The 24,089-nt window shown below is 43.0% G+C and overlaps 1 protein-coding gene across 4 annotated transcripts in view; it reads left to right on the top strand.

Moving 5' to 3' along the window:
- Positions 1-2,872: 2,872 nt before the first annotated feature.
- The window catches only part of EPAS1 (endothelial PAS domain protein 1), a 79,227-nt gene continuing 58,010 nt past the window's right edge, over positions 2,873-24,089 (top strand). The window contains exons 1-3 of one of the 4 annotated variants that reach the window (XM_042789315.1): positions 2,873-3,193; positions 4,140-4,200; positions 19,523-19,590. In XM_042789315.1, the coding sequence (XP_042645249.1) occupies positions 3,168-3,193; positions 4,140-4,200; positions 19,523-19,590 (155 nt within the window). In that variant the 5' untranslated portion in view covers positions 2,873-3,167. Of the gene's footprint in view, positions 3,194-4,139; positions 4,201-19,522; positions 19,591-24,089 lie in introns of those variants that run through there. The other 3 variants (XM_042789313.1, XM_042789314.1, XM_042789316.1) reach the window with 3 other exon arrangements.

Genomic DNA, 24,089 nt, shown 5'->3' on the forward strand with positions numbered 1-24,089 from the left:
AGATGCTAATGACTCTTTTCAAATACCTCATATGAAGGTTGCTTCTAGGAAATCAAAAACTTCCTGTTCCTATAGCATCTCTGGAACAATTCACATAGGGGCAATGTGGGTTGTCATCTATAATTTCCAGAAGAGAGTGGATGACATAATTCACTACATGCTTGTATTTTCTCTGACCACCAAGAGTAAGGAAGCCCCATCTGTTATGTTGATTCTGCTGGAAACATTGGTGAGGGGGGTTGGGGAAAAACAGAAGCTAACCTCTGCTAGTGTCAGCTCATGAAGTTTCCTGAATATTTTTTCCCCTTCTGTGAGCTTTTCTCTGAGTTATATCTACTAAACTAAGTGTAAAATGTAGCAAATTCAAGATAAAATGCAAGGACTAACATGGGAATACAAAACAGAAAGAGCCCTTATAAAGATGACAGTAATTGAGAGGACGGACTGTGCTTACTGTCAGTTTGAAGTTTTGCTTGGATTTCCTGGCAGTTATCACCTCCTGCAGATCAAATAATGCACGTTTGTAGAGTAAATGTGTTCATGGTGTGGCTCCTATTGAAGCTTCTGAGTGAAAGTCCACCTTAGGGTGGATACTGCTGTTAATAGATGTTGACTGACCATAAAGGAGACCAAGCAGTGATGAGGTGCATTTGAGAATAAAATTACGTGATTTTCTTTACTGTTTTCCATCAAGGAGAAAACCTCCTGCATCCCTGTAGGTGCCAGTGGTCCCTTACTGTCACAGAATGCGTCAAGTAGAATGACTGCTATTAAACATATATTTGATCTTTCCCTCCCTGGATAGTCACGGGAAAGGGATGGATTTAACAACTGAAGTAAGTTCCAGAAGGCAGGCTGTTTGTTTTCCTCAGGGTCAAGATGGGGAGCTCCACTGTCAGAAATAATAGCATAGACAACTCCAGGAACTGAAGCTGTGAGGGAGCTGTAAGAGTCACTCGGTCTTGCTTGCTTCATCTTCCTGATGCAGCAGCAAGACTCTGGTTTTGCTGGGCACTGCCCTGTGTTTGAAGCCCACCAGTCTGCCTCCACGGAGGAGAACAAGTGCGCAAGTTCTTGAGTGGTGCTGCGATGAAAATCCTCCTGTTGTCAAAGCACCCTCAGGCCTTGCTGATCAAGTGAGCAGGAGATTTAGACTGTTAATCAACTGCACTACATCCATGTAGGCAGAGCCAACAAGAGCTAGGCCAATGGGCTAGACGTGAAATATGTGAAATTTACTGAGTGGTTTAGATTTAGTCAATTTGAATGCTTTTCTTGTCTGATTTTTTAAGGCAAGTTGTTTATCCAGGTGAAGTGCTTTAAGATACAACAAGGACCATTGACATCAGCAGAGATCAATGAAGGACTAAGAGGTCTATTTAATCTAGGAAATGAGTGACTTGGGTCTTTGATCCTGTTGCATTCTCTTATTCCCAGAAGGTTAAATTTAGTCCTGCATACACAAATTCAGTTTGACTAAGTTTACTTAGGTTTTAAATATCTGTGGGTTTCTTTTGTTTAGGTTCTTTTGTATAACAAGAAAAAAACATCAACTGTTACCACATAATTAGGCTGTTGCTGCGTAAGCATGTGTAGCTCTTTTCAGACAGGAGAGCAGAATATGCAAATTCAAACCCAAATATATTTCTTTAAATATTTATATTGTATAAAAGAAAAAAAAAAAAAAACACAAACCCAAACCTCTGACACATTGTACACAAACCAGCCTATGAAATGACATAGGGAAATTGCTCACATTTGAATAACCAAGAAAGAAATCTAGTTTGGCTCAGTTTGCCTGCAGTACTTCCATTTTCCAGAAGCACGGGAAACCTGGTGCAGTTCAATGCAAAGGTGCTGCACATTTTGGTTTGAGATGCAAAAGTGTAAGGTAAACCTTAGAAAACGTGAAGATAAGGCTGCAGTTTCTACGGTGATGAAAGACAATCTCAGAAAAATTCTTTTAATCCCTTGTCTAGCAAGGTTAGTTGCTTTGGTGTAGAATGAATAAAAACCGAAGTGAGGGCTCTTTTTTAGCTATTTACATTGATCTGTACTGCAGCAAACCGTAGCAGGTGCTAGCATGATCTGGGCTTTGGCACTTCTTGCCACAGCCTTACTTCACTGTGTGTTACCAACCAGGAGTTTTAAAAGTGCGTGAGGTGACATACGCAGTACGATATAGAAAATAAAACTGAAAAACGAGGGAGAGGAAGGAAGTCCCATCAGGGACTCTGAAGCGTGGTGTCCCCGCTCCTTTGCTCATCCCTCTACCCTGTGCTGCTGCCCTGTGTCCCGCGGGGCCAGGGCATCCCGCACACCGGGGAGAACCCTGCTGAGTCCTCCCGAAGCTAGCGCCGTGGTTACTAGGAGGGCCAGCCGTACTTTTATAATTTTTTTAAGGAATTTTTTAAGGGTTTGGTGGGGTTTTTTTGTTTTGTTTTGTTTTGTTTTTTAACACCACCCCGCCTGGGGCTGGATGGGGCGCCCCGAGGGGCCATCCCCCGTTTCCTAAGCGGGGCCCGATGCCGGCGACGCTGCGGCCCGAGCGGCCCCTCACTTGCTCCGCGGCCTCGGGGCAGGTGCCGCGGTGCCCCCCGCACCGGGGTAAAACCCGCCTAAGTGGTGAGAAAAAAAAAAAAAAGGTAACTAAAAGTGTGTGTGGGGGGGGAAAGGGTGGCGGAGGGACGGGTGCCCCCGGCCCCGCTGCCCCCCGCGGCGGTGCCGGTGCCGGTGCCGGGGGCGGGGAGGCCGGGGCGCGGCGGCGGCGCCCCGCCGGCCCCCATTGGCGGGCGCGGGGGCGGGGCCGGGCCGGGCCGGGGCCGGGGCCTGGGCCGGGGCGGAGGGGCCGGCCCTGCCCCCGCGGCCGGCGGCGGCCCAAGGTTTAAAGTGAGAACTTCCCGCGGGCGGCGCCGAGCCGCACAGCTCCTGCCCCGCAGCCGCAGCAGCCGGCGCCGCCACCTTCCCACCCCCACCCCCCCCCCCCCGGGCGGGCCGTACAATCCTCGGCAGTGTCCTGAGACTGTACGCCCGCCTCGGGAGCGACCCGGCCGAGCCCGGACCCCGACCCTTCCGAGCCCGGCCGCCCGCCGAGCTCCCCGCGTCCCACGGGCAGGTGCTGAACCCGCCCCGGCCCCGGAGGCGGCGCAGGAGCCGGCACCGCCGCGATGACAGCTGACAAGGAGAGGAAAAGGTGAGGGGGACCGCTGGCGAGGCTCTGGGCTGCTCGGGCCGCTTCGTCGTCCTCCTCCTCCTCCGGCTGCCCCCTTCGCCGGCGGCAGCGCCGTCCCGCGTGGGGCCGCGGCGGGACTCCCCGCGCCCGTGGGCAGGAGCCGGAGGGGCGGCACCGCCGGCGGGACGGTGCGGCCTCGCCTCCCCCCGCTGCGGCTCCTTGGCGAGGGCTCCGGAGAGCCTTTGCGGGGACCAGCAGCGGCGGGACCTGAGCTCGCCCAGCCCGGGGTGGGGGGGCTGGGGGCAGCACCGGGCCCCCCCGGGGCAGCACCGGGCCCCCCCGGGGCAGCCCGCGCTCCTCCCCCGGGGAAAGAGCGGCGCCCGCGCCGGGGAGTTTCTGCCCGGGGGAGCGGCGGCCCCTGCCCCGGCCGGCCCGGCCGAAGCGGCGGCCCGGGTGTGCCCGGCGGGCGGGCAGGTGTACCGGCGGGGCACGGCCGCCGGGCCGGGTCCGCAGCTCTTGCAGGATGACTTTAACGTGCGTTATGGCCGGACTTACTCGCTTAGTATCACTTCGGACGTAGTTAATAGGAAATTATTTTTCAGTTGAAGAGAGGGGGGAGCTTTAAAGGTAGCACCCTTAGGAAGGCATGTTTCATCAGTGAAATGGGCTGGCTGTAATTGCCCGGCTGCGTACACACTCGCTAATTGTACCGAACGAATAGATTTGGACGCGTCCTCGCTCCAGCCAGCCCCAGGAGCCGGCCGCGTAACGCGGGGAACTTGCACCGCACCTCCTGCGGTTCGTGGAGGTTTCCCCGGAGACTGGGAGCCCGAGGGCGGCTGGCCGGCCGGCCGCTGCGCTTTGCCACGGGCTGCCGCTGCACGGGGATGTAAAGCTCGACCTTTCGATAGTGAACCTTCCAAAGGGAGTAAGAGTTACTTAGTAGGGTTTTTTTTTTTTTTTGTAGCTGCATCAAAGAATACATTTTCCCGTTGTTCTTGCGGTTGAACGTCGAAAACTCGTTACAGGTGGGGATTAAGAAAAGAAGGATCTAGTCGTGGTTCTAAGCCTATAAACAATTCCTGTGGATGAGTGAGGGCTCTGACATGGTGAAGGCTAAGCAAGTGAATAAAGGTCCACGAAGTCTCATAACGGGGTATTTATTCAGTCTGGTTTATACGGCAGGCAGTCACAAGGCTGGGTCTATTATTGGCTCAGGTTGCTGTTCTGACTATAGATTGTGTTCATAAACGATGTGATTTACAGTCTAAGAATTTTATCTTGTTATTTGTCGTGTACTTTCCAGCTGATGATGCACTAAACTTTAAACACTATTTTTTGGTTTGTATAATAGCTCCTTTTTTTATTCAGTAACACTATGACAATGTAATAGGGGAAGTATTGTAGTATAAATCATACAATTTCCATGTAGCTAGCCTCAGTTTATCAAACACTAATGTATTAAGGTTAAACAATTGCCTCAAGTATGTTTTGCTTTAGGTACCAATCTTCTGTGCAGGGTATAAAATATGGGTACATTTTGTGTCCTTTTGTGTTGAACAAGAGTAAAAAATTATAGTACAGTACAGTCTAGCTATAAAAACGTGTAGTAGTAGTTTATAGGAATAAGAAGAATGAAATAGTGTATATATTGAAAATACACTGTATTCATTGTATCACCTCTTTTTAATGAGGCACTCTTAATCTCTTCAATTTTAACCTCTTATTTTCAAACATAGGGAGGGATTGAGTGCTGCCTAATCTTGCGGGACAGCACGCTGAAGCACTTTGTGGAATACTCTTCAGATACAAAACAGAACCTTCACAGCACTGAAGTTTGAACTCTGATCCTGACTGTCACTGATTTTATGTAAATCTTGTGACACTCCACTTACAGTTTTCTGTCTCTCTCAGAAGTAGGCTAATTGTTATCTGGCTCATGGGATTGTTGTGTAAATTAATGTTTGTGGAGCAACCGGGAGAGTATCAGATGAGGGATTAAATACAGTTTGCTAGTGCCTCCCTGTCTGTGAGTGTATGTATGTCCCTACTGGGGATGTACCCTATGTAGCCTGTTGAAGCAAAGTTAGTATTATTTTTTAAATTTTCCAGTTTTATTATAGAATAGATTAATTGCCTTGAGTTCAACAGTTGTTGTATTGTTTGCTTGATCTCTATTCAGATATGCAGCTAGGAACTGTAACCTGACTTGCTAATAGCATTTATAAATCAATATCAGGGAGAAAAGGTGTGGGGGGGTAATCTGGTTTACCAGATTTCCAGGCAGTTTTGGAACATATGTTTAGAGGAGCAGTTCTCTTACTGTTAAACAGATGCTCTATGGAAGATAATCTTTGATTCTTTTAAAGGTCCATTGAAGAGCATCCTCAGGTTCTCATTTGCAGCCCTGTCTGTCAGTAGAAAAGAGCAGTTGCTTTCTTTGGAACAAATGTTATAGCACCTTCAGTAGGCTGATTTCCCACATTTAAAGTTAGTCCAAGATGCTCCGTTGAGAGTAATATGATTATTATTTTAACTTAAAAAAAAAAAAAAAAAAAAAAACCAAAACAAAAAACCAACACATTATCTACACAGTCTTAAGTACAAAGTCTGATGTTTCCTAGAATGCCAGTAATTAGAAATTGGGGAAAAGAAGAGTAAAAGGGTAAAACACATTTTAGCAGAATAAGAAAAGCCGAGGAAAAATCTGTGATCATTGTGCAGTACAATGACAACTAGTAGATAGGTACCATTTTAATTAAGGCAGTCTTGTAGAATATCTTGGTGTGTTTTTTAATTATCTAGTCATCAGGTGGTTTTTAATTATTTAAGGGCCCTAGTGGTTTTTATTAGGAATGGATGGTGTGATGAATGGACTGTCCTGTATGGACAACAGCATATATTTGAGAAAAGTTTGAAACCAGAATTAGGACAAATCAGATTCTGCCGAGTAGGATGCAGCATTTGGCTTCACCTTTTCAATTGTGTTGTTTGGGGATTGTCGTGTGTGTTTTCCAGTTGTATGAAAAATAAACTAGTTTTGCAGCTCAGGGAGGTTCTGCACTAGTGGTGCTGTTTTGTGACCCTAACCATGAAATGTTGTACAACTCTGTTTAGCTTCTGGTCCAGATAGTGAACGAATGCGATTCCTCCCAGTTATTGACTAGGTAACTGACTGCTTTTAATCACGTTTTCATTTTGAGCTTTAATAGATGTTGAGCCCCTCTAACGAGACACTTTGTGCCTCAATTTTCACTGACCTCTTATTCAGGAGAGTGATTCTGGCAAGCTGAGGTCACTCTTGGCTGCTCCTCCTTAGGATGAGGAAGCAGTCCTGATGGCACTGCTCTCCACAGCTCAGGTAGTCTCTCGCTTTTAATGGATGCAATTCAGATGCCAGGAAATGGGAGCATTTGGATGTGCCACGGTGCTAAATTGCAGATTTTGTGAAACATACAGTCTCAGTTTTGTTCTACTCAGTATGCTTTCTGTTTTAAGGTGTGTCACCATTGTCAGGTATACTACCTCTTGCCTGTTGTTCTGTGATGGTGGTTAAGTAGATGATCTTGTCTATCCACCTGCCAACGTAGGTGGTTCCTTATATTCTTGCAAACCTCATTCTATGTACTTCAGCTGATGGAGCTTTGAACACTTTCCTTCACAGATTATTGCATAGATTACTTCACTAAAAAGTTGTTCAAGTTTTGTTATTGCTCAACATCTCCCCATGCGTTGCCCACATATTTAATTTACTCCTGTTCGCTTCTATGTTAACATCTGCCCTTACAATTTTTATTTGGAGTTTTCAAAAGGAAATATAGTCTCCTGAATTCATGATGAACAATCTGTTGAAATTGGCTGTTTAGCACGTTTTTATAGTATGTCAACACTAGGCAGCTTGGACTTAGGTTTCAGCACCAAAAATGCAGTCACTTTATAGCTTGCAAGTCTTCTTGAATGACTCCGGCCACTCATGCTCCTTGTACTTTGGTTTCGCCCTTTCTGTATTTCCACAGATGTGGAAAGGGCTTTTCTACCAGAGGGTGGCCCAAGGGCACATGGAAGAGGAACGACAAGCTGCATGCGTGCCTCGATGTCACCCTTTGCCTGCAACGGCATGTAGCAGAAGCTGGGCTCAGCTCTGACTTGGTGTCCTGGCCTACTTGGGAAAGCTTGACGACTTCTGCCCATCTGCTGTGGCTTCACCTCTACAGAGCCAAAGCATTTGAGCTGGATGAGGGCTGGGTGGCTCTCACTGCGGGAGCAGTGTGAGAGCGATGCAAGTGCTTCCCGGTGTGTACCTTCACCCCAAAGTTACCTGGGCTTTGGAGGCTTTGAGCTTGGCAGGGATGCTGCAAGGGCTGGCTCTGCTTGTGTTTAGCACTTAGCCCAAGAGCGAGTTAAAAATCTAACACACCTTAGCATACAACGCCTTTCTGTGTCATGTCCTTTTCACTTAATCTCCTGATGTTGGTTGTCTTCATGTTTATCCTGTGTGGGTCATTGGGAATATCTTGCATATTGGAGGTACTCTGCTCCATTAGGATTATCCTGCTAATTTAGGAGACCCATCATGAGTATCAAAAATGGATCTCTGCCTATCTATAACATTTTTTTATTATGGTGGATTCCTAAACATTAAGTATTTTTGTTTTCAGTTCCAAGTAGGAGCTGCTGTTGAGTGAGGTGGGAGCAGAACTCTTCAAGTATTGAACTTTTTGCTATTATTTTAAAGTGGATAACCTTTTTAAAACTGAGAATTAGAGTTGACATTAGAGTAAGGAAATGAGTCATAGGCAGGTTGGATTTAAAAGTAATTTGGATAAATGGAATGGTTTTATTTCTTTAAAGCTATTTGTGAAATGCTATTTTGTTAATTACTGAAATATAGTGTCATGTCTATCTTGGTAGTTAAAAATACTTTTATTCATAGTAACTGTTTGACAGAACCCTTCTCTTAAACAAAAGTGCAAGTATGGTGGTTATGCAGCTGGCAATTTTTTCCTCATTTATCATTCTTGCACTCCATTTGCTTAAAAAGCAATGTAATGAAGTAACTATCTGCTGAGGATAAAATCTTGATTGCTTATATAAGAAAAACTAACTGCTTGCTTAAATTTACAAGGCTACTTTTTATGGAGACTCTTTCTGAAGTATGTAAAATGGGAAACTGTATCTTACTGTGCATTTGGAAAGTAGATTAATGAAGTACAGTAGGCCAATTGGCTGATAAATAACTAATGTTCCAAAGTAACTCTTATTTAATTACGCTCTTTACATCTTGAGCTCGTATCTAATTATGATTTTGGTTCTTTCCTCTATGACTTTATTTAGGTCTAGAAAATTTAGCTGAAACAAACTCTATCATAATAAATTTTGATTAAATGAGCATACTTAGGTCTTAAAGCAGTTAGACTTGTAATTTAATTTACTTGACTGTTATTACAAAGAGTTTGGAGTTGGATAACATATCCATTGTGCTTCTCTGTCCGTTGCACTACATGACACAGCAAATATTCAATATTCCATTCTATAGAAACTAATCAATTGTTTTGCCAGACAAGAAGCAAAATTGCTTTAGTTGAATTTTCATGTCTGATCTTCAGTCAAAGAGGTGCCCTGGTCTTGACCCTTCCTCTGTGCGAATATGTGGAATCCGTATTTTTAAATGATTGGGGGAATGTTTAGGGTGTTGCCTCCAAAAGGATTGCCTGAAAAATTCAGAAACTTTACAAATGCTTTATGTTAGCCTGTGGCTGTACGAATAATACTGGCTCATTGCAGCTTCATGAACAAGTTCTGTGCGTCTGGGCAGGAGGAAAAAACCCTTTTCATATTTTGTTTCTGCTCTCAACTAGGACAAAACTAGGATAATACAACTCCATAGTGTTTTTCATTCCTGATGCAAATATGTTGAACCATCTCCCAAGTTACAAATGCTTCTTCAATCTGCTGTGTATGTATTCATATAATGATCTGCTTTCCAGCAAACATTAGGTAGCATACCTTTTAATCTCAAGTATTTGTGGACTATCTGTAGAATCAAACCGACTGTTTCCCAAAAGATCTCAACAGCTTACTGGTGTTTCCAGCAAGATACAGGAGAATTAAACAAATCTCTAAAAAGGTCTCTTGCCCATGCCTGGGCACTCCTCCAGCCCCTACTTCTTGCGCCCTGTCCCTAAATCCCAGCTGTGGCCTACATGAATGAAAAACCCAGGCCAAAATGTGGACAGGCTGTAAAGCAGGATTGTGATGGAGAGAACAACTGGGCTGTGGCCATTCAAGGGATTTGACTGGGATTTGTTTGGTTTTTTTTTTACTATATCATCAGTAAGCCTAAGAGTTGTTGCACCACAGTGATCTGAAGATAATTTACATCAGCTAATACGTCTCTTCAGCTATTTTTTCCCAACTAGGTGTAGTTGCAATTAGGTTACCATTTGCTCTAGAAACACAGTACTCATTTTACAGTGCACCAAGATGAAGGTGAGGTTAACAGAATGATGATTCCCCCACAAGTATTTGCTTCAGTCCTTCAGATCTGTACAATGAAGGATGTAATAATGAAATACATGGTGGGCAGATGATGCTATTTCTTACTGATCTGGGCTGGCATCAAACCTACCTTAAGTTTCTTTCAATTAAAAAAAAAAAAAAAAAATGTTCTGCTGCACGCTGTCATGGCTGTTAGCTCTTTCCTGTTGCAGGGAGGGTTGCACCAATGGCCGATATATCACATGAGATGCTGTTTCTCTCCTTCCATGCTGCCGTGCTCATGACCAGTTTAATGTCTTGACTTTCTCATTGCTTTTGGCATGGGGGCTGTCCCTGGAAGTTGGAGCCATAGCAGTGGGGGACATGGGGTGATGGTGCATGTCTGGCATTCAGTCCCATACTCTAGTGGCTTGCCGTACTCTTTTTTTTCTAGAGAAAAGTTGTGAGTGCTGAATCCTACAGTAAGCTCTGTTCTCTGCCTCAATTTTTTTCCAGAAGTCACTTATTCCCTGTTGCTTTCACCTCCTCCACAGCCCTGGCTGAACAGAAAGCTGGAGCACTGCAGCATCCCTTTACATTTGGATATGAGATACTACATACATTCAACTACTTTTACAAATAACATTTTGGAGCTAGAGTGTGAGCAGTCTGACCCTCTTTTTTTTTTTTTTTTTTTGTTTCAGGAAATTGTGTTATCTAAGGAGAGGCTAAAATTAGAAGGGATATGGGGAGGGTTGTGTGTTTTGTTGGTTGTTTGGGTTTTTTTGTTTTTTTTTTTTAAACTGAGCAACTCTCCTAATGGATGAATCATGTGGGTGTAACTTATGGCACTTGATAGCAAGCAGTCTATCTGAAGGTATATGTTTAATAAGATTACCAGGATCATTTAGAAACTATTTGAAACTACTAAAATGTGAATTTAATCTATTGTAAATATTTGTTACTCATTATCTAATATATCAAAATACATTTGATTAGAGTTAGGCAAATGAAGGTAAGACACAGTGCAAGTTTTGAACAATGGGTTACTGAACATTGGAAGAGATGCAGATGCAGTTGGTGGAGCAAATATTGTCTGTAAAAATAAATACTTTCTTGGAAATTAATTTTTCAGAGCACAACGGAAACAAGAGCTAGTGTTAGACTAAAATGAAGGGATAGGATTGAGAAATTGTCAAAACATTTGAAGACTTCTGAAACATTTTATATCTGGCTTAATTTTAATAAATTTTTTTCAATTCCTGTGTTGTATTACATTGTTAATCTAAAACTGGATGATTTAAATTTTATTTGAATGATACTTAAGTAATCTTTAGCCTCTTTTTAATTTAAAGATTTTATTCTTCCATTCTTTTCTGGTGTTTGACTCAATCTCTTGTTTTCCAGATCATCTTTGTTGTAAAGAAAGCCATGTATGTATGTATCTTATGAATCTGGTTTGGTGGCTTGACCTCAATCAAATTCCTGTCTTTCTTTCAGGAGGACTCTTTAATTTTATTATCTAAACCAAAATATTAGGTATTCCTTTTACACTACTTATAAAGACCTCATCACTTGAGGCTTTGAACTCAAAACAGGCTCAAGTCTTGCAAAAACTGCAATTGCTTAAACAGGTTACCAGGTCTGAGGAAAATACTGAGTTGTCTTTGTATTGGGTTAGGCAGGAAGTGTGACTCGGTAATGACAAAGGTCTTCTCTAGCTTTGGTTATGTGAAGAGTTTTTTGAAGATAATAGTATAACTGAAAGCATAGCAATAAAGGCCCTTCCTATCCCCTGGCCCACATCACTAGTTCCTGATATGACAGACAAGAAAGTCAAAATGTGGGAGAGATGAGGACAGCATGTTGCAGGATTTCTAAGATGATTGTTCTCGAAGGACTGATAATTTCAGAGTCACATTCCTGAAAACCTGTCTATGTATGGTGAGAGATAGAAATGTTTGCATTTCCCAGGAAAGCTATTGCTTTAAGTGAGAGATAAAACAATATATTGTAAATATAGTGACCCCAGGTGATTTCCACCTTTGGCCTAGTACATAGGTTTTCTTTAGGTAGTTGGCTTCTAAGCCCCTTAGTATATATTATTTAATACACAGAGGTGATTTGCTGAATTACTTCAGTTTAAGAAGCCAATACAATGGCCTGAATAAGTTGCATGAAATCTAAAAAATGAGCCCTATTGCTCTTCTTAAAAGGGAAAGCTGTACCTAATTTATAGTGTCAAAATGCCATATGAACTTTTGAAAATGTCAGATAGGAAAAATCCATTAACAGCTGAAAATGATGGTGCAAGTCAGCTAATAGTGTTCAAAAGTTACTGTATATTATTTTTCCTTTAAGATACATTTATGTGCTTGTAACATAAATATTTGCTTAGGTAATAAACTGAAGGAAGTATGAAGTGGCATGGATATTAGGCAGTTTTTATAAAGGTAGTGTAAGTGCTTTAAAGAACATTCCTTGTATTTTGTTTCATCCATTAGCATATCTAAGGTCTTTGCTGCCATAAAAAGGTACTTAAACTCTTGGTATCACAGTTGTTTTTTTGCACTCGCATTTGTATGATAAACTACAAAGCAACCCTATTCAGTCATTGTGCTTGGGACATTCTCCTGGCTGGTGTTGGTCTTCTAGCCCTGTCCTTTGATTCCCTATTGTATCACCCTCTCTGCCAGTAAATTCTTGCTGTTACTCGGTACTTGTTGTCACAATGCTTCAAAGATCTTTGTCATATTAACAAACACTAAAACAAACCCCACCCCTCTCTGTATTTCTACATTTGTAAATGGAGAATGTTGCTAGGAATGTGCCAAACTTCTGGCTGTCATGCAATTTGTATCTAAAACTTGTTGCAAATACCAGAATATCTTCTAAGATTGTATGTGATGTTGTACCTGGTTAGATTTTTGTATGCCATTAAGATGAAATAACATACTTGTCCGCTGACAGTAATGACAGTAGCTTCAGACTCTTAGGTAATTATGGGGAATATTGACTTAAAGCTGATATGAAGCTTGCTTAGAACAAAAATGTGTTTTGAATGATTACAGAATGGCAGGATCATACATACATGTGTGAGAAGAAATTCAACATTAAGTGGCTTTATCATGCCACAACTGCTTAGGCAGTATTTCTCTGGAATGCAAACACAGTGACCAATTACAGCTGTACTCCACTCCAGGATTTTTTCTGGGGACTCAAGTTGCTTCCAGTGTGTTTCATAACCTGTGAGAGAAGTTTGGAAATTGGTGGAAACTCTTCTAATATTTTTTTCTGTAGAGCTTTTGCCAGGTGATTCCTCTGGCAAGGCTGCATTTGCCCAATTCTCTGAAGGGAAGAGCCTTTGGGAAGGGGTGAGCCTTTGGGAATGGCCTCTGTGCGTTGCCCTCACTAGGAAGGAAGAACTGTCTTTGGAGGAGCAGAGGAGATTTGCTTACCTTTGGCTCTAGCTGTTTTTGTGTTGCCCTATTCCTTCTTAAAGAGAACCTCTGTTGCAAAGGAAATCCATGATGAGTGTAGCTCTTGGTTTAATTCTTCCAGTGTATCCATATTGACCCAGGTGACCTGTTTCCTGTCATCCTTTAAGCTGACTCATGTACGTTGGGGAATATGCAACGAGTTGGAATTTGCCAAGTGGGTGACCTTTACTTGCAGAGGAGGAAACCAATACCCCATCTAGCCAAGATGATGATGCCTGGTTTTAACAAAATAGTGTTCCTTGCATTTTTAAGAAAAGGAGACATTGGGGGGGGGGGGAGGGTTGACCCTCTTTATTGCTTAACACAGCACTTTTACATGCGTGATTTGGAGGAAGATTTCATGTTTGGCTGCTGGAACGTAGCTTGGTTCAGCTGTGGGTGGGCTGTTTATGTGCTGCAGCTGTAAGATTATCAGTTACTGCTAATAACTCCAGTTCTTGAGTTTTCCCCTGAAAATTATTTGAAGGATGTGTTTATTGCCATTACTAATCAGGGGGACATTTTTATGAGAACGTCCTTTCCATGCTCAAGTTGTCTTAACGCTGCTACTGGCTTTTACATAATAGCAAAGCCATATTTATGTTCCTGGTGGTTCACAAAAGGGGACTATCCCATTTGCTTAGGCATGTGCTGGCTTGAAAATGAAATAGAAGCAAGTGCAGATATCTTGAGGGAAACTTAATGCTGGTGTTTCGAAACACTCATTATTTCTCATTTAAGAAAAACAAACCCCCCAACCCTACTTTTGTTTGTTAACCACGCAGCTGGCCCAAACAAAGTCTCTTTGGCATGGAGACCTGAGCCAAAGCACAGCGAAGCTGAATAAAATCATGGTTTGGATTCTGTCTCTCGAGCTTGTTCGCTGCTCTCGGTAGAGCTGGCTGTGAAAGCCGTGTCTGGTTGCTGACCTGGCTGCTAAACAGCAGCTTCAGCAAGTGGTTCTGGCCTCTGCAGCAGCTTCTCCAGTTGTCTTTCCCCACCACACCCTCCCCAAAAGCCCCACTCACCCGGCCCCAGCTCTTTGTCCTGCTGGGGACTGGGAGCGTTGGGTTGGTAATGCAGCCTGCATGGGGTGGCTGATCTCCATCATTATCCTCAGTCCCCAGTCTGGAAAACTGGGATGGTAGTATATCCTTCCTTCCACCCTTTGTGTGTCTTATTTATTTAGACTGTAAACTTTTTAAAGTCGGGGCTTTATTTCTATGCCTAACACAATGCTGTAGTGATGTTGGCAAGGAGCTTGTGTGATAAACCAAACTAGAAAATGCTTAAACGGGGCATGTCAAATGGAAGGAGTTTGCTTATCTCTCACTTTTACATTGCCTGGTTCATTGCTTTCTTTACTGCACCACTCTGTATTATCCCTCAATATGTAGGTTACACCCGTGTGCTGACGGGTGACCTATGCCTTCATTTGCTTCACCTTTGAATTTGGCCCTGCTGTCATATGAGATCCATGTGCAATTTAGATGCCTCGAGCAATTGAGGAGATGGGGGGGGTGTGGTGTGGTGGCAGGGTATTACAACACCCTGAAAGTGTCTGGGAGATGATAAAACCGCTTATTCTTTCAGATTTCTTCACAAAAGAGGCAGGTGAGCAACCCGCAGGGCAATAAGAACGAAAAGGAGGGTTTGACCGTCACACCAAAACCAGTCTTTTCTGCAGATGGGGAGTTCAGCAAAGCTTCAGCAGGCAATCATTGGCTCTCAATTTCGTTGAACTGAGAGCTCTAAGAAAAGAAAGCAGTGATGAATTCCAGGATTAATCTGTCATGGGTTTAGAGGTTAGCGTACGCAAGCTCCTTCACATAGACTGCGTAGGCTAAAACCTGTGGCTCTTCATTCACATTAGGGCTTCTCCTGCGTACAGGTGGCATGGCAAGCCTGAAGAGGGAGCAGGCACATTCTTCAGTGTAAAGAAAAGACATTGAGGAAAGCCTAACTTTATACAGGCTTTTATGGGCAGCTTTGCATACTGTATACACAGGCCCTGAAAAAGATAATGCACGAAGCTGTGTTATCGGTACAGCACTGCTCCTTTCCCCTTGCCTGCCAAATCTTAGGACAACATCCCCAACCCCCCAAACCTGAAGGCCACCGTAAACACAGTGTAACTAAATTCCAGCTTCTCTAAAGGCAAGCATGAAACAGTGAACCACAGTGACCAGCTTTCTGACTTCTTTTTTTTGTTTGATTGTTTGGGTTTTTTTAGTTTATTTTAAAGGAGGCAGTTGACAACAGATGGTGCTTATTCAAAAAGCAGTGACTTTTCCATGCTCTTCCAACCTGGGGAATAAAATGAGCAGGGAGCAAAATCTGCATTGCAGGTCACAGTATGGATTTCAGGTGCAGCGATGGCTGATGTGGAGCAGAGGTCCACCTAAAGACAGAGCTGAAAGAGGAGGAAGGGTGTTTGCAGCCTGACCTGTTAAAACCTTTAAGAAGAAATCATGTCAACATGAAGTCATTATAGAGCGTTCCTTCAGAGGGAGTCAATGTGATGAATACAGTGCAAGCATAAAATGATTTCATGCTGTATTGTATTACATTTTGAGTAGGTTACAGCCGTGGAATGAGGCTACCGAGTCATCTGTACATTGAGCTGTGTGTTCCTGTTGGTTGGGTTTCTCAATTTCTATTTGTACCTTACTTAACAGGTTGAGTGCTCTGGCTTTTGTACCCAAATAACTCCAGCTCCAAAATCTTTGAAGTCTGATAAAATGTCTAGAACTTTTGTCAAAATGGGGTTCAGTTCCTGCCTGAGACCTCTGGGTACTGCTTTGTGAAAGTACCTTTAAAGAAAATATGATATAAACTGTGTGTAGTGTGAATCTTTATCCTTTTCAAAAGGCAATTTCATGGTTGTTCCACTTGGGCTCTACTGCTGTTAGCTGGTGGATTAAGCAAATGAAATGGTCAAACACTTAGTCAGGTATGAGGAAAGCAGAACAAGCATCTGTTCTTACACTGTTATTTGTATAGGAAGTTAGTTCTGATTTACACAATTGTAAGAAGGAAATATTTGATGGGCAAATCCATTTCAGTCCACTCTGTTTTGCAAGTATTTAGTTTGCTCGCATAGCAGGAGTAGTTGTAGAACACACAGTGAAGCTGTGGAATATGGAGTTACTGTATTGAAGGCAAATAAAGAGAAGGCCTCAACCTAGAGATACACTAGCTATTGAAAGTCATAACTTCCCCCTCTCCACCCCTGGAGAAAGTAAATGCATTATTACTTGTGGTGGTAGTTTATTATAGTTTCTGTATCTGAATATGAATTGCATATGGGAGGTCTGGAGAAGGATTTTGGCTGGTTGAGTTACTGGGAAATGCAGTTATCAAAAGAAATTTTAATAGCTATACTTTTAACAGAAGATGAGACAGTGATTAGAAGAGCTACCCTCTTCTAGCTTGTTTTCTTAAGGAATCAAGGCTTACACTGTTACAGCCTGTCTCCATTCCTGACAGAGCTGTAAAGATCTCAAGGATATTAAATTCTTGGGAATAGTTGTTCAGAAACAGTGTTGTAATTGCTTCAGGGAAAGGCTGCAGCACAAGCGCATTCCCCTGTAGAGACCAGAGCCTTCCCATGGCAGGAGAAGTCACCGGTGTCCCCGCAGCAGCAGTACCTCCAGCCAGCTCCCTGCCTGCAGCTCACTGTGCCTCCGGCACCCGGGACAAACAAGAGCCTGCAGAGCCAGCAGAAACCTGGTTTTGCTAGTGCCCTCATTGGCACAACAGCTCCTTGCTTTCGTAGCATGGTTCACGAGGTAACCCCTGTGACTTTTTAAAAACTCACCATGAGATATTTGTCTTGCTATTTGGTAGAAATAGATACAGATAGAATGTTTTTCCTTACTGTGGGCATTTTCAAGTGTTTCAGTCTGCTTAGACCTTACTGGTTTTGCATGAAGAAACTGCTGTGCAACTATGATTAGTAGTAACACTTGATACTGTGAGTTGTTTTAGACTGGTCGCATGACAACCAACCACCAGTGCATGCTTGACTCAGGCCCCAAGAAGTGCAGCTGGTCTTCTTTCTGCTGGACAGGAATTGCTGTCTTCAACTGGAGAAACAGCTGCCCTTCTGAACAGCCATAACTCTGAGTCCTGCTGTAGAAAGGTCTGTTTTGGTTGGAGAGGTCCAACTGTGTGTGTGTTTGGAGTTGGTTGTCAGGTTCGTGATTAATTTGGGGCATTGTTATACCAGCTGTAACAATGAAGGCATTGTCACCACTAACATTTTCACTTTCCTGTGTTGCTGTGGTGGTCATTTAATTATTTTTGCAAAAGTGGTAGGTTATGGGAACCTTTTCATGTTCAAAGTGATGAAGATGGGAATCTCTTGTTGAGTTGCATATGTTTGTTGTTCCCATAAGTGATGGTATTAATGAAAATTTAAAATCGGTTCACTGGCATTGGCAATCGGTATCTACTGGAGATCTATTATACTTCTCAGAAACTTCCCCCAGTTGAGGCGCTACTACTGTTTGGTTTTTGTTTGTATTGTGTATTTGCTGGAAGGAGAGTGCTATTGTGTGTTTTTTGAGGGCAATTACAAACATAAAATAGATTCTCTTGAGAATGCTTTGTCTACAGTCATCACAATTGGTAATTGTTTTGTGTTGTGTAAGACTTTGCATGCTATGCTTATTTGGCAGTGTGTGTGTGTGTTTGTGTGAACCTCAAAATGGATTCCCACCTCAAACCTTTCCTCACTGATGCCTTAAAGGTGAATCCCAGAACAAAGCATAAAACTTCTCTGAACTTGTGTATTGCTAGAAGATGAAAGTTTGCCAGATTAAGGCAAATTTTTTCAGCCATTTTGGAAAGAAAGTTTGCTGCGTTTTAATGGATGTCTTCTCCAAGTAGAACCTGGATGAGGTGTAGTTCTCAAAAAATGCAAAAACCCCAATTACTTTCTGCATGGAAGGAGGTTAAAATAGTATAGTCGTGTATGAGGTGGGTGTCATCTTTTTGTGCCAAATCCACTTGCAGTGGTCATTCCAAAATGCCAAGGGAAAAGGAATCCATAACCCTGACACATCCTATTAACAGAGTGCCTTGAGGTAGAGATGGGCAAGATGCATGGAAAAAATGAGGCTTCTGCCTAACATTTTCTTTGTAGGTCACTTATTGTAGCTGAAATTACAGGGAGCATAGGAACAAGCGGTCTTATTAGCAAAGCCATGAAAACAAACCGTTTGCCACTTCTAACAAACGTTGGACAAAAATACGCTCCAAATTTTAAAAATAAGTGAAGACTTGGCGAAAAATAAGACCCGGGTTTATCTGCATTTCATCAGGTACATGGCGTCCTGGAACGTAGCCCACTGGCAAAAACATGAGGAGTGTTATCCTTTGCAGCACTGGGAATGTTCTCTGCTGAATTTGGCGCCAATGACCGAGCTTTGCTTGTTAGCTGAAGTTCACACAGACTCCTTGCCAGGCCTGCCCAGAATGCTGTCTCCTCTGACTTCCTGTGGTCTTGCATAATATTTCCTTGCTTCTTGTATAACTGCGGCTTGATCTGGTCACTGCCCAGTTTATATGGTTCGCTTTTTAAAAGGCCAGTCCTGCAAACGTGCAGCCGAGCCATGTCAGTGGCAGGAGGTGTCCCGGCGGTGACGCCGATGGAAGCGCCCTTCCACGGGGAGGCTGCCGGCAGCGGGGGCGTAGGGCAGGGCCCACATGTCTGAAGGCAATAAAGCTGGCTGCCGCAGCCTCGTGACGAGGTGGGCGCGAGGCACGGCTTCGGGCTGACTGCGCCTTCGAAACGGGCACCGCTGCTGCTGTGACTTCTGTAACAGACGCTAATAAAGGGGGGGGAGGCAGCACCGCGGGCGGTATATCAACGAAGGAGCACGTTTTCAGGGCACTGTAAAGTTCTCATCATTGCTAGTAGTCATTCAGTTAAAAGCCCTTACTTTTGCCTTGAAAACATGCTCCAGGCATCCTGAGTATTAATTTTAAGACAAGGATAGCAAGTCGAGGTGTTCAAGAAAATAGTCTTCCTTCTGCTGATTTCTAATGCTTCCACACAAGTTGTTTCTGCAATTGTCTGCTGTTAAAATATGCATTCATTTTATATTGCTGTCGAAGCAAGTGTGTGTATTAATGTTTACCATTTATCAGCCTGGATTATTTGTACATATGTTCTGGAAGTGAATTTCATAGCAGTTTGTGCCATGCAGCTCTGCATTTCTACTGATTATTTTAAAAATATTTGTGTTTGCATATGTATGCAGACATATAACACTGTATATAAATACAGATCTTTGTCATTTTCTGAAAGGCAGTTGTCTAACATGACACTTTCTAGGAGCCCCTTTCTAAATGCAGTTTTCAAACTGTTACTCATGTTCTTTGGCAGCTCCGTTCCTGGCATGATTTTGAAAAGCTGAAGAGCAAAGATTACAAAACAGTCGCTTCAATGTGTTTGTAAGTTTACTCAATAGACTTTACTGACTTGTGTGTTAATAGTTCTCAGATCTTGTATGATCTTCCAGTTAATTGCTATCTTCTGTGAAGAAAGAGAAGAATCATGTTAATGGAAAACATTAAAATTGACTTAGTCATCACAGTTGTGTGAGATTTTGTTTAAATCATCTCATTCTGTCATCTCTTCCATGAATCCAGGTTATCCAGTTGTCATAGTAACTTTGACATCAAAAAGTTCATGCTGCCTACAAATGACTTCTTGCAACACTCTATTCATCTGATTAATTTAATGGAAAATAAAATTTTACTGGTTAAAGTGTATTATCAGGGAAGCTTTTCTGGTCGTTTAAAAGTGGTTTATTGCCTTGTATTCCCAGGATCAACATTTTAATGACTACAGCCTAGCTAACATAATGCTTGGAGAATTGTCAATGTAATATAGTGGCGACACTGCTGACATCTAGCAGACCATTTTATAGTATTGTGAATACCAACACCCCTGGGAGGCTTGTATAAATATACTGCATTTCTGGCAGACGGATGCAAAGCCAGAGTTCCTAGTACTGCTTGACCATACAGCTCTAGCAGCGTGGATGCCAAACAAGCCAGGTTCACCTCAACATGTCTTTGCTGGTGATGGAGAAGCCACTTGATATGCCAGTACCAAGCTAGTAGTTTCTCACTGATGGTTTTGGAATCCTAGATGAGCCATACAAATATGAATTGCATGGTAGAAGTAGACTGGTGCTGGGCTGCCCCTAAGATTAAGGAAGAAGTGCAAGAATTACAAAAAGTGTTGGGCTGAGAATTGCTTAGCCAGCTAGAGAACACAGTTCACAGTCAATAAATAGAGATTTGCCTTCTAAATGGAAACACTTTGAGAGAAATTTTAGGACCTGACAGTCTGTTTCTTTTAAAAAGCATTTGTCCCTCCTGTTTAAATTGTCTGAGCAGTTTTAAAAGATTTCAGAAAAAATGTTTTGGCTTATAAAGTCACAGAGCTGGAAATTTACTCAGCATGTAGAATAACAAGGTTTAGAAACTCTTGTTCAAAGTAGATGGGCTGAGCCTTAGTACGTGTATCGGCAATGTTAGAGGCACTCGTGCTCTCTGAATCCAAATGTAGCCAAGTGTTGGAGAGGTCCACAGTCACGTGGACACGACACGTTCTTCCTGCTTTTCTTTTTTGCTTTTCTCTTTTATTTAATTATTTAGAAATGTGCAAATGGGAGCTGCGGAAGATGCAAGGGTTTAATCCTCAGCTGCACAGGCAGACACGTACCCGCTGCATCCAGTGGGAGTTTTGTCTGAATAAACAGCTCGGGATTGTGCACTTGTATACATGTCTAAATATGGATCTCGGTCAAGTAAACAAGCGTGTAGCTGTATGCAGTAATCTACGTTCGAAGCTGGGGAACACCCTGCATCTCTTGTGTGGCTGAGTATGGGGCCACGTCTCGAGCTTCATGTGAGCTGGTGTTAAGGACCCCGATCACCAATCCACATGTGCCTCGCCATGGGAGGGGAGCACCAGATATCTCTGAGAGGTATAGCAGCCTCCGTCACTCGGCTGTTGGTGCGGTGAGATACTGCTCTCCTTTGAAGAACGTGTTAGGGCAGATACGCACTTTCAAAATGCCTGTGCTCACAGATAAAGGCAGAAGGGAGCAGCTTGCCTAACGCTGGGTGTTTTCAGCCCTACATGCCTGCCCCTTCCTGAAGCTGAAGATCTTGCCCGGTGTTTCTCAGGCTGAACTCTTACAGGAGCAAGAATAAACTGCTTCTTATCTAAGGAAGAGACTGTGTAAAGATGAACTGGAAACACCAGAAACAGGGTTATGCTTACGGTGGCAAAGATCATTGGAGCATTTTTCATGAACTGCATTCTGCATCTGGCAAAATGGGTGACATCTGTAAACCTTTTCATAGTTTTTGTGCAGAGCGCAATGGGACATACTCCTGACTTTGTTTAGATTCTCCTCATATGGGTATCACAGTGAGAAAGAGTTGCTGATATTTATTTTCTTCTTATAATTTTAATTTTTTTAATGAAACTTGCCCAGAGGCTGTAGTCTGTCAGCAAGGAAAGCCAAACTTGTGATGTCACTTCAAAATGCGCCACGTCCCATGCAATATTGTGACTTGTATGCTGTAATTAGGGAGCTGTGCACATAAGGGAATGCTGTAGGTGTGTAATAACATTTTATTGTATACTGTAAAATCAAGTCTTGCTAGGTACTGAGGACCTCAGGAGTTTTGGAACACCTTCTCCTACTGTCTGAAGTAGTAATTCAGTACACTTAGCCTCTTAGAGGATAGGTCTAATAACAACAATTAGTACATTTGTATGTTTAAGTATGCTTAAAAAGCTTAAATGGATGTGGTTTGAAAAAGTAAAATGACAGAACTTTAAAATTAACATTAAAACCCAGCATATGCTATGGTGAGGAAGTGTAATCTTAGCCATACTACAAAAAATAGAGATCTGAAAAGCTCTCTGGTGGTCAGATCTGACAGATCAAGCAGAAGTGAATAGTAAATGTTACTGTCGCTTATGGTGCATTGGTTTTTGTTTGCGTTTTTCAAAACGTTAGGGAACGATGCGGGGGTTGTGGAATAAAAATTATGAAAACACACCTTTTAAAAATGTCAACCAAAAAGTCCCAGAAAGAATGATGACATTTTATACAGTTTTCACACTTCAGTTTCTCTAAACAGAGAAAAAAAAAAAAAAAAAAAATTCTGTTTCCTTTAATAAGTAAGGATGGGAACAGTTTTGAAACAAAGGCAAAGAAAAGCTTGCTGCAGTGGGAGCTCTAATAGAGGACAAGAGGTACAGTTTTATTTTGGTGGTGCTAGTGCTCCTGCAGGCTTGGTGAGGTTGTCTTTTGGGCAGAGCTGGTGTATGCAGCCCCAGTGCTGCCTTGGGGCTGGGAAGGGACAAGGGGGCTCTGCCCTTTCTCAAGAGGCCTGTTTACCAGCGTGAATTTCTCCTGAGGATGATCCTGTAGGTTACTGGGGAGGGCAGGCAGGACAGGACCATGAGCTGTGAAAAAAAGCTGATGAGCAGGTTCAGCTCTGAGTATCACACTGGCCTACCACAGCAGTTGTTTCACAGGGTTTTGCTGAGGCTTGGGTATATGCCAAAGCACCTGTAGCCACTAGAGGTTTGATTGAACTGACTTTCTTGGGGATGATGCTCAGGTGAAGGTCTATGGACAAGTCCATGGAGGCTGGGAGAACGTTTTGGGGAAGCATTGCTCTGCTTTCTGTGTCCTTCTCTAGGTGTCTGCTGATTGAAATGGGCTGATGGGAAGATGCTGGGCTACATCAACCTCTCACCTGGCCCACCAGGGCTACTCCTCTGTAGATGAGGATATCCCAAGAGGGTAGCAAGGGTTGAAGAAGGGGAAAACCAGCTTTACTTTCATTCTATCCAAATTGTCAGCCCCTCCTGCTGATTTCAGTGGCTGGACATGTTTTTTGAGCACACATCCTCATCATTGTATATCTAGCATTAATATGTGTGTGAATCAACTTTTAGTCTGATGGTTAATACGGTGCCTCATATGAAATAAGTAAATCTGTTGCTGCTTCTTTGCTTGTTTTGCAGGAAAATAAACATGTGATATTAGCAACCATAATTATTCCATAACAGTTATTCCACCTTTTCTCTAAATGACATGTTTTGTTTTGTTTTGTTTTGTTTTGTTTTCACAGCAAAGCACATTTTACATACCCTTAGCACAACTCTAGCCTTGGCCAAACACTGGGGGATTACAGAGATGAGGTACTAGCCATGGCTGGCATGATCTCCTGATAAACTGGAGCATCAGTAGGGTACGGAGTTGCAGCCTTGGAAGGCAGAGAAAATGGCATTTAGGGCTCTCCAAAAGTCTTGTTTTAGAGATTGAATTAGGAATCCTGAACAAACAGATTTTTCCAAGGGTTATGGGGACCCTGTTGTTAACTTTTGCAGTAATTATTGAACTGCTTTCTTGCTGCTTAAGAATTGGTATCCTCATTTGTTTGACACTGTTCAATCAATGGAGTGAAATACTAAGTAACAAATTGCAGCATGGGGAAATAGTAACATAGTCTATTTCAAGCAATGTTTGAATACTGGAAACATAGGTAAAATGAAAGGTGAAGGTTAATGATATAATAACAAGGTCCGCAGGACTGTGCCTTTTGTATGGAAGGCAGTAATTTGCATTTTCTTCCTGTAGGGTGACTTTACTGAGGAACTGAGGGCATTTAGCGTATGCTGATGCTGAGACTCTTCTATACATCTGTTGTTACTTGGAAAGTGTAAAGTCTGTGGTGGCAACTTGTAAGATGTTGCAGGAGGAGGAGTGAGGCACTGATAGACAGGAGAGTGCTGGTGTAGGCAGGGAGTGATGAGGAGAGGAGGTGGTGATGTGTGCTCCAGAAAGCTGGGAGGGGCACCAGGTAGCTGATGCGGGGAAATAGGGTCTGTTTAGGAGAGGGATGTTTAT

This window comes from Tyto alba, unplaced genomic scaffold, assembly GCF_018691265.1.
Source record: "Tyto alba isolate M040663 unplaced genomic scaffold, T.alba_DEE_v4.0 Super-Scaffold_16, whole genome shotgun sequence".
Taxonomy (NCBI): domain Eukaryota; kingdom Metazoa; phylum Chordata; class Aves; order Strigiformes; family Tytonidae; genus Tyto; species Tyto alba.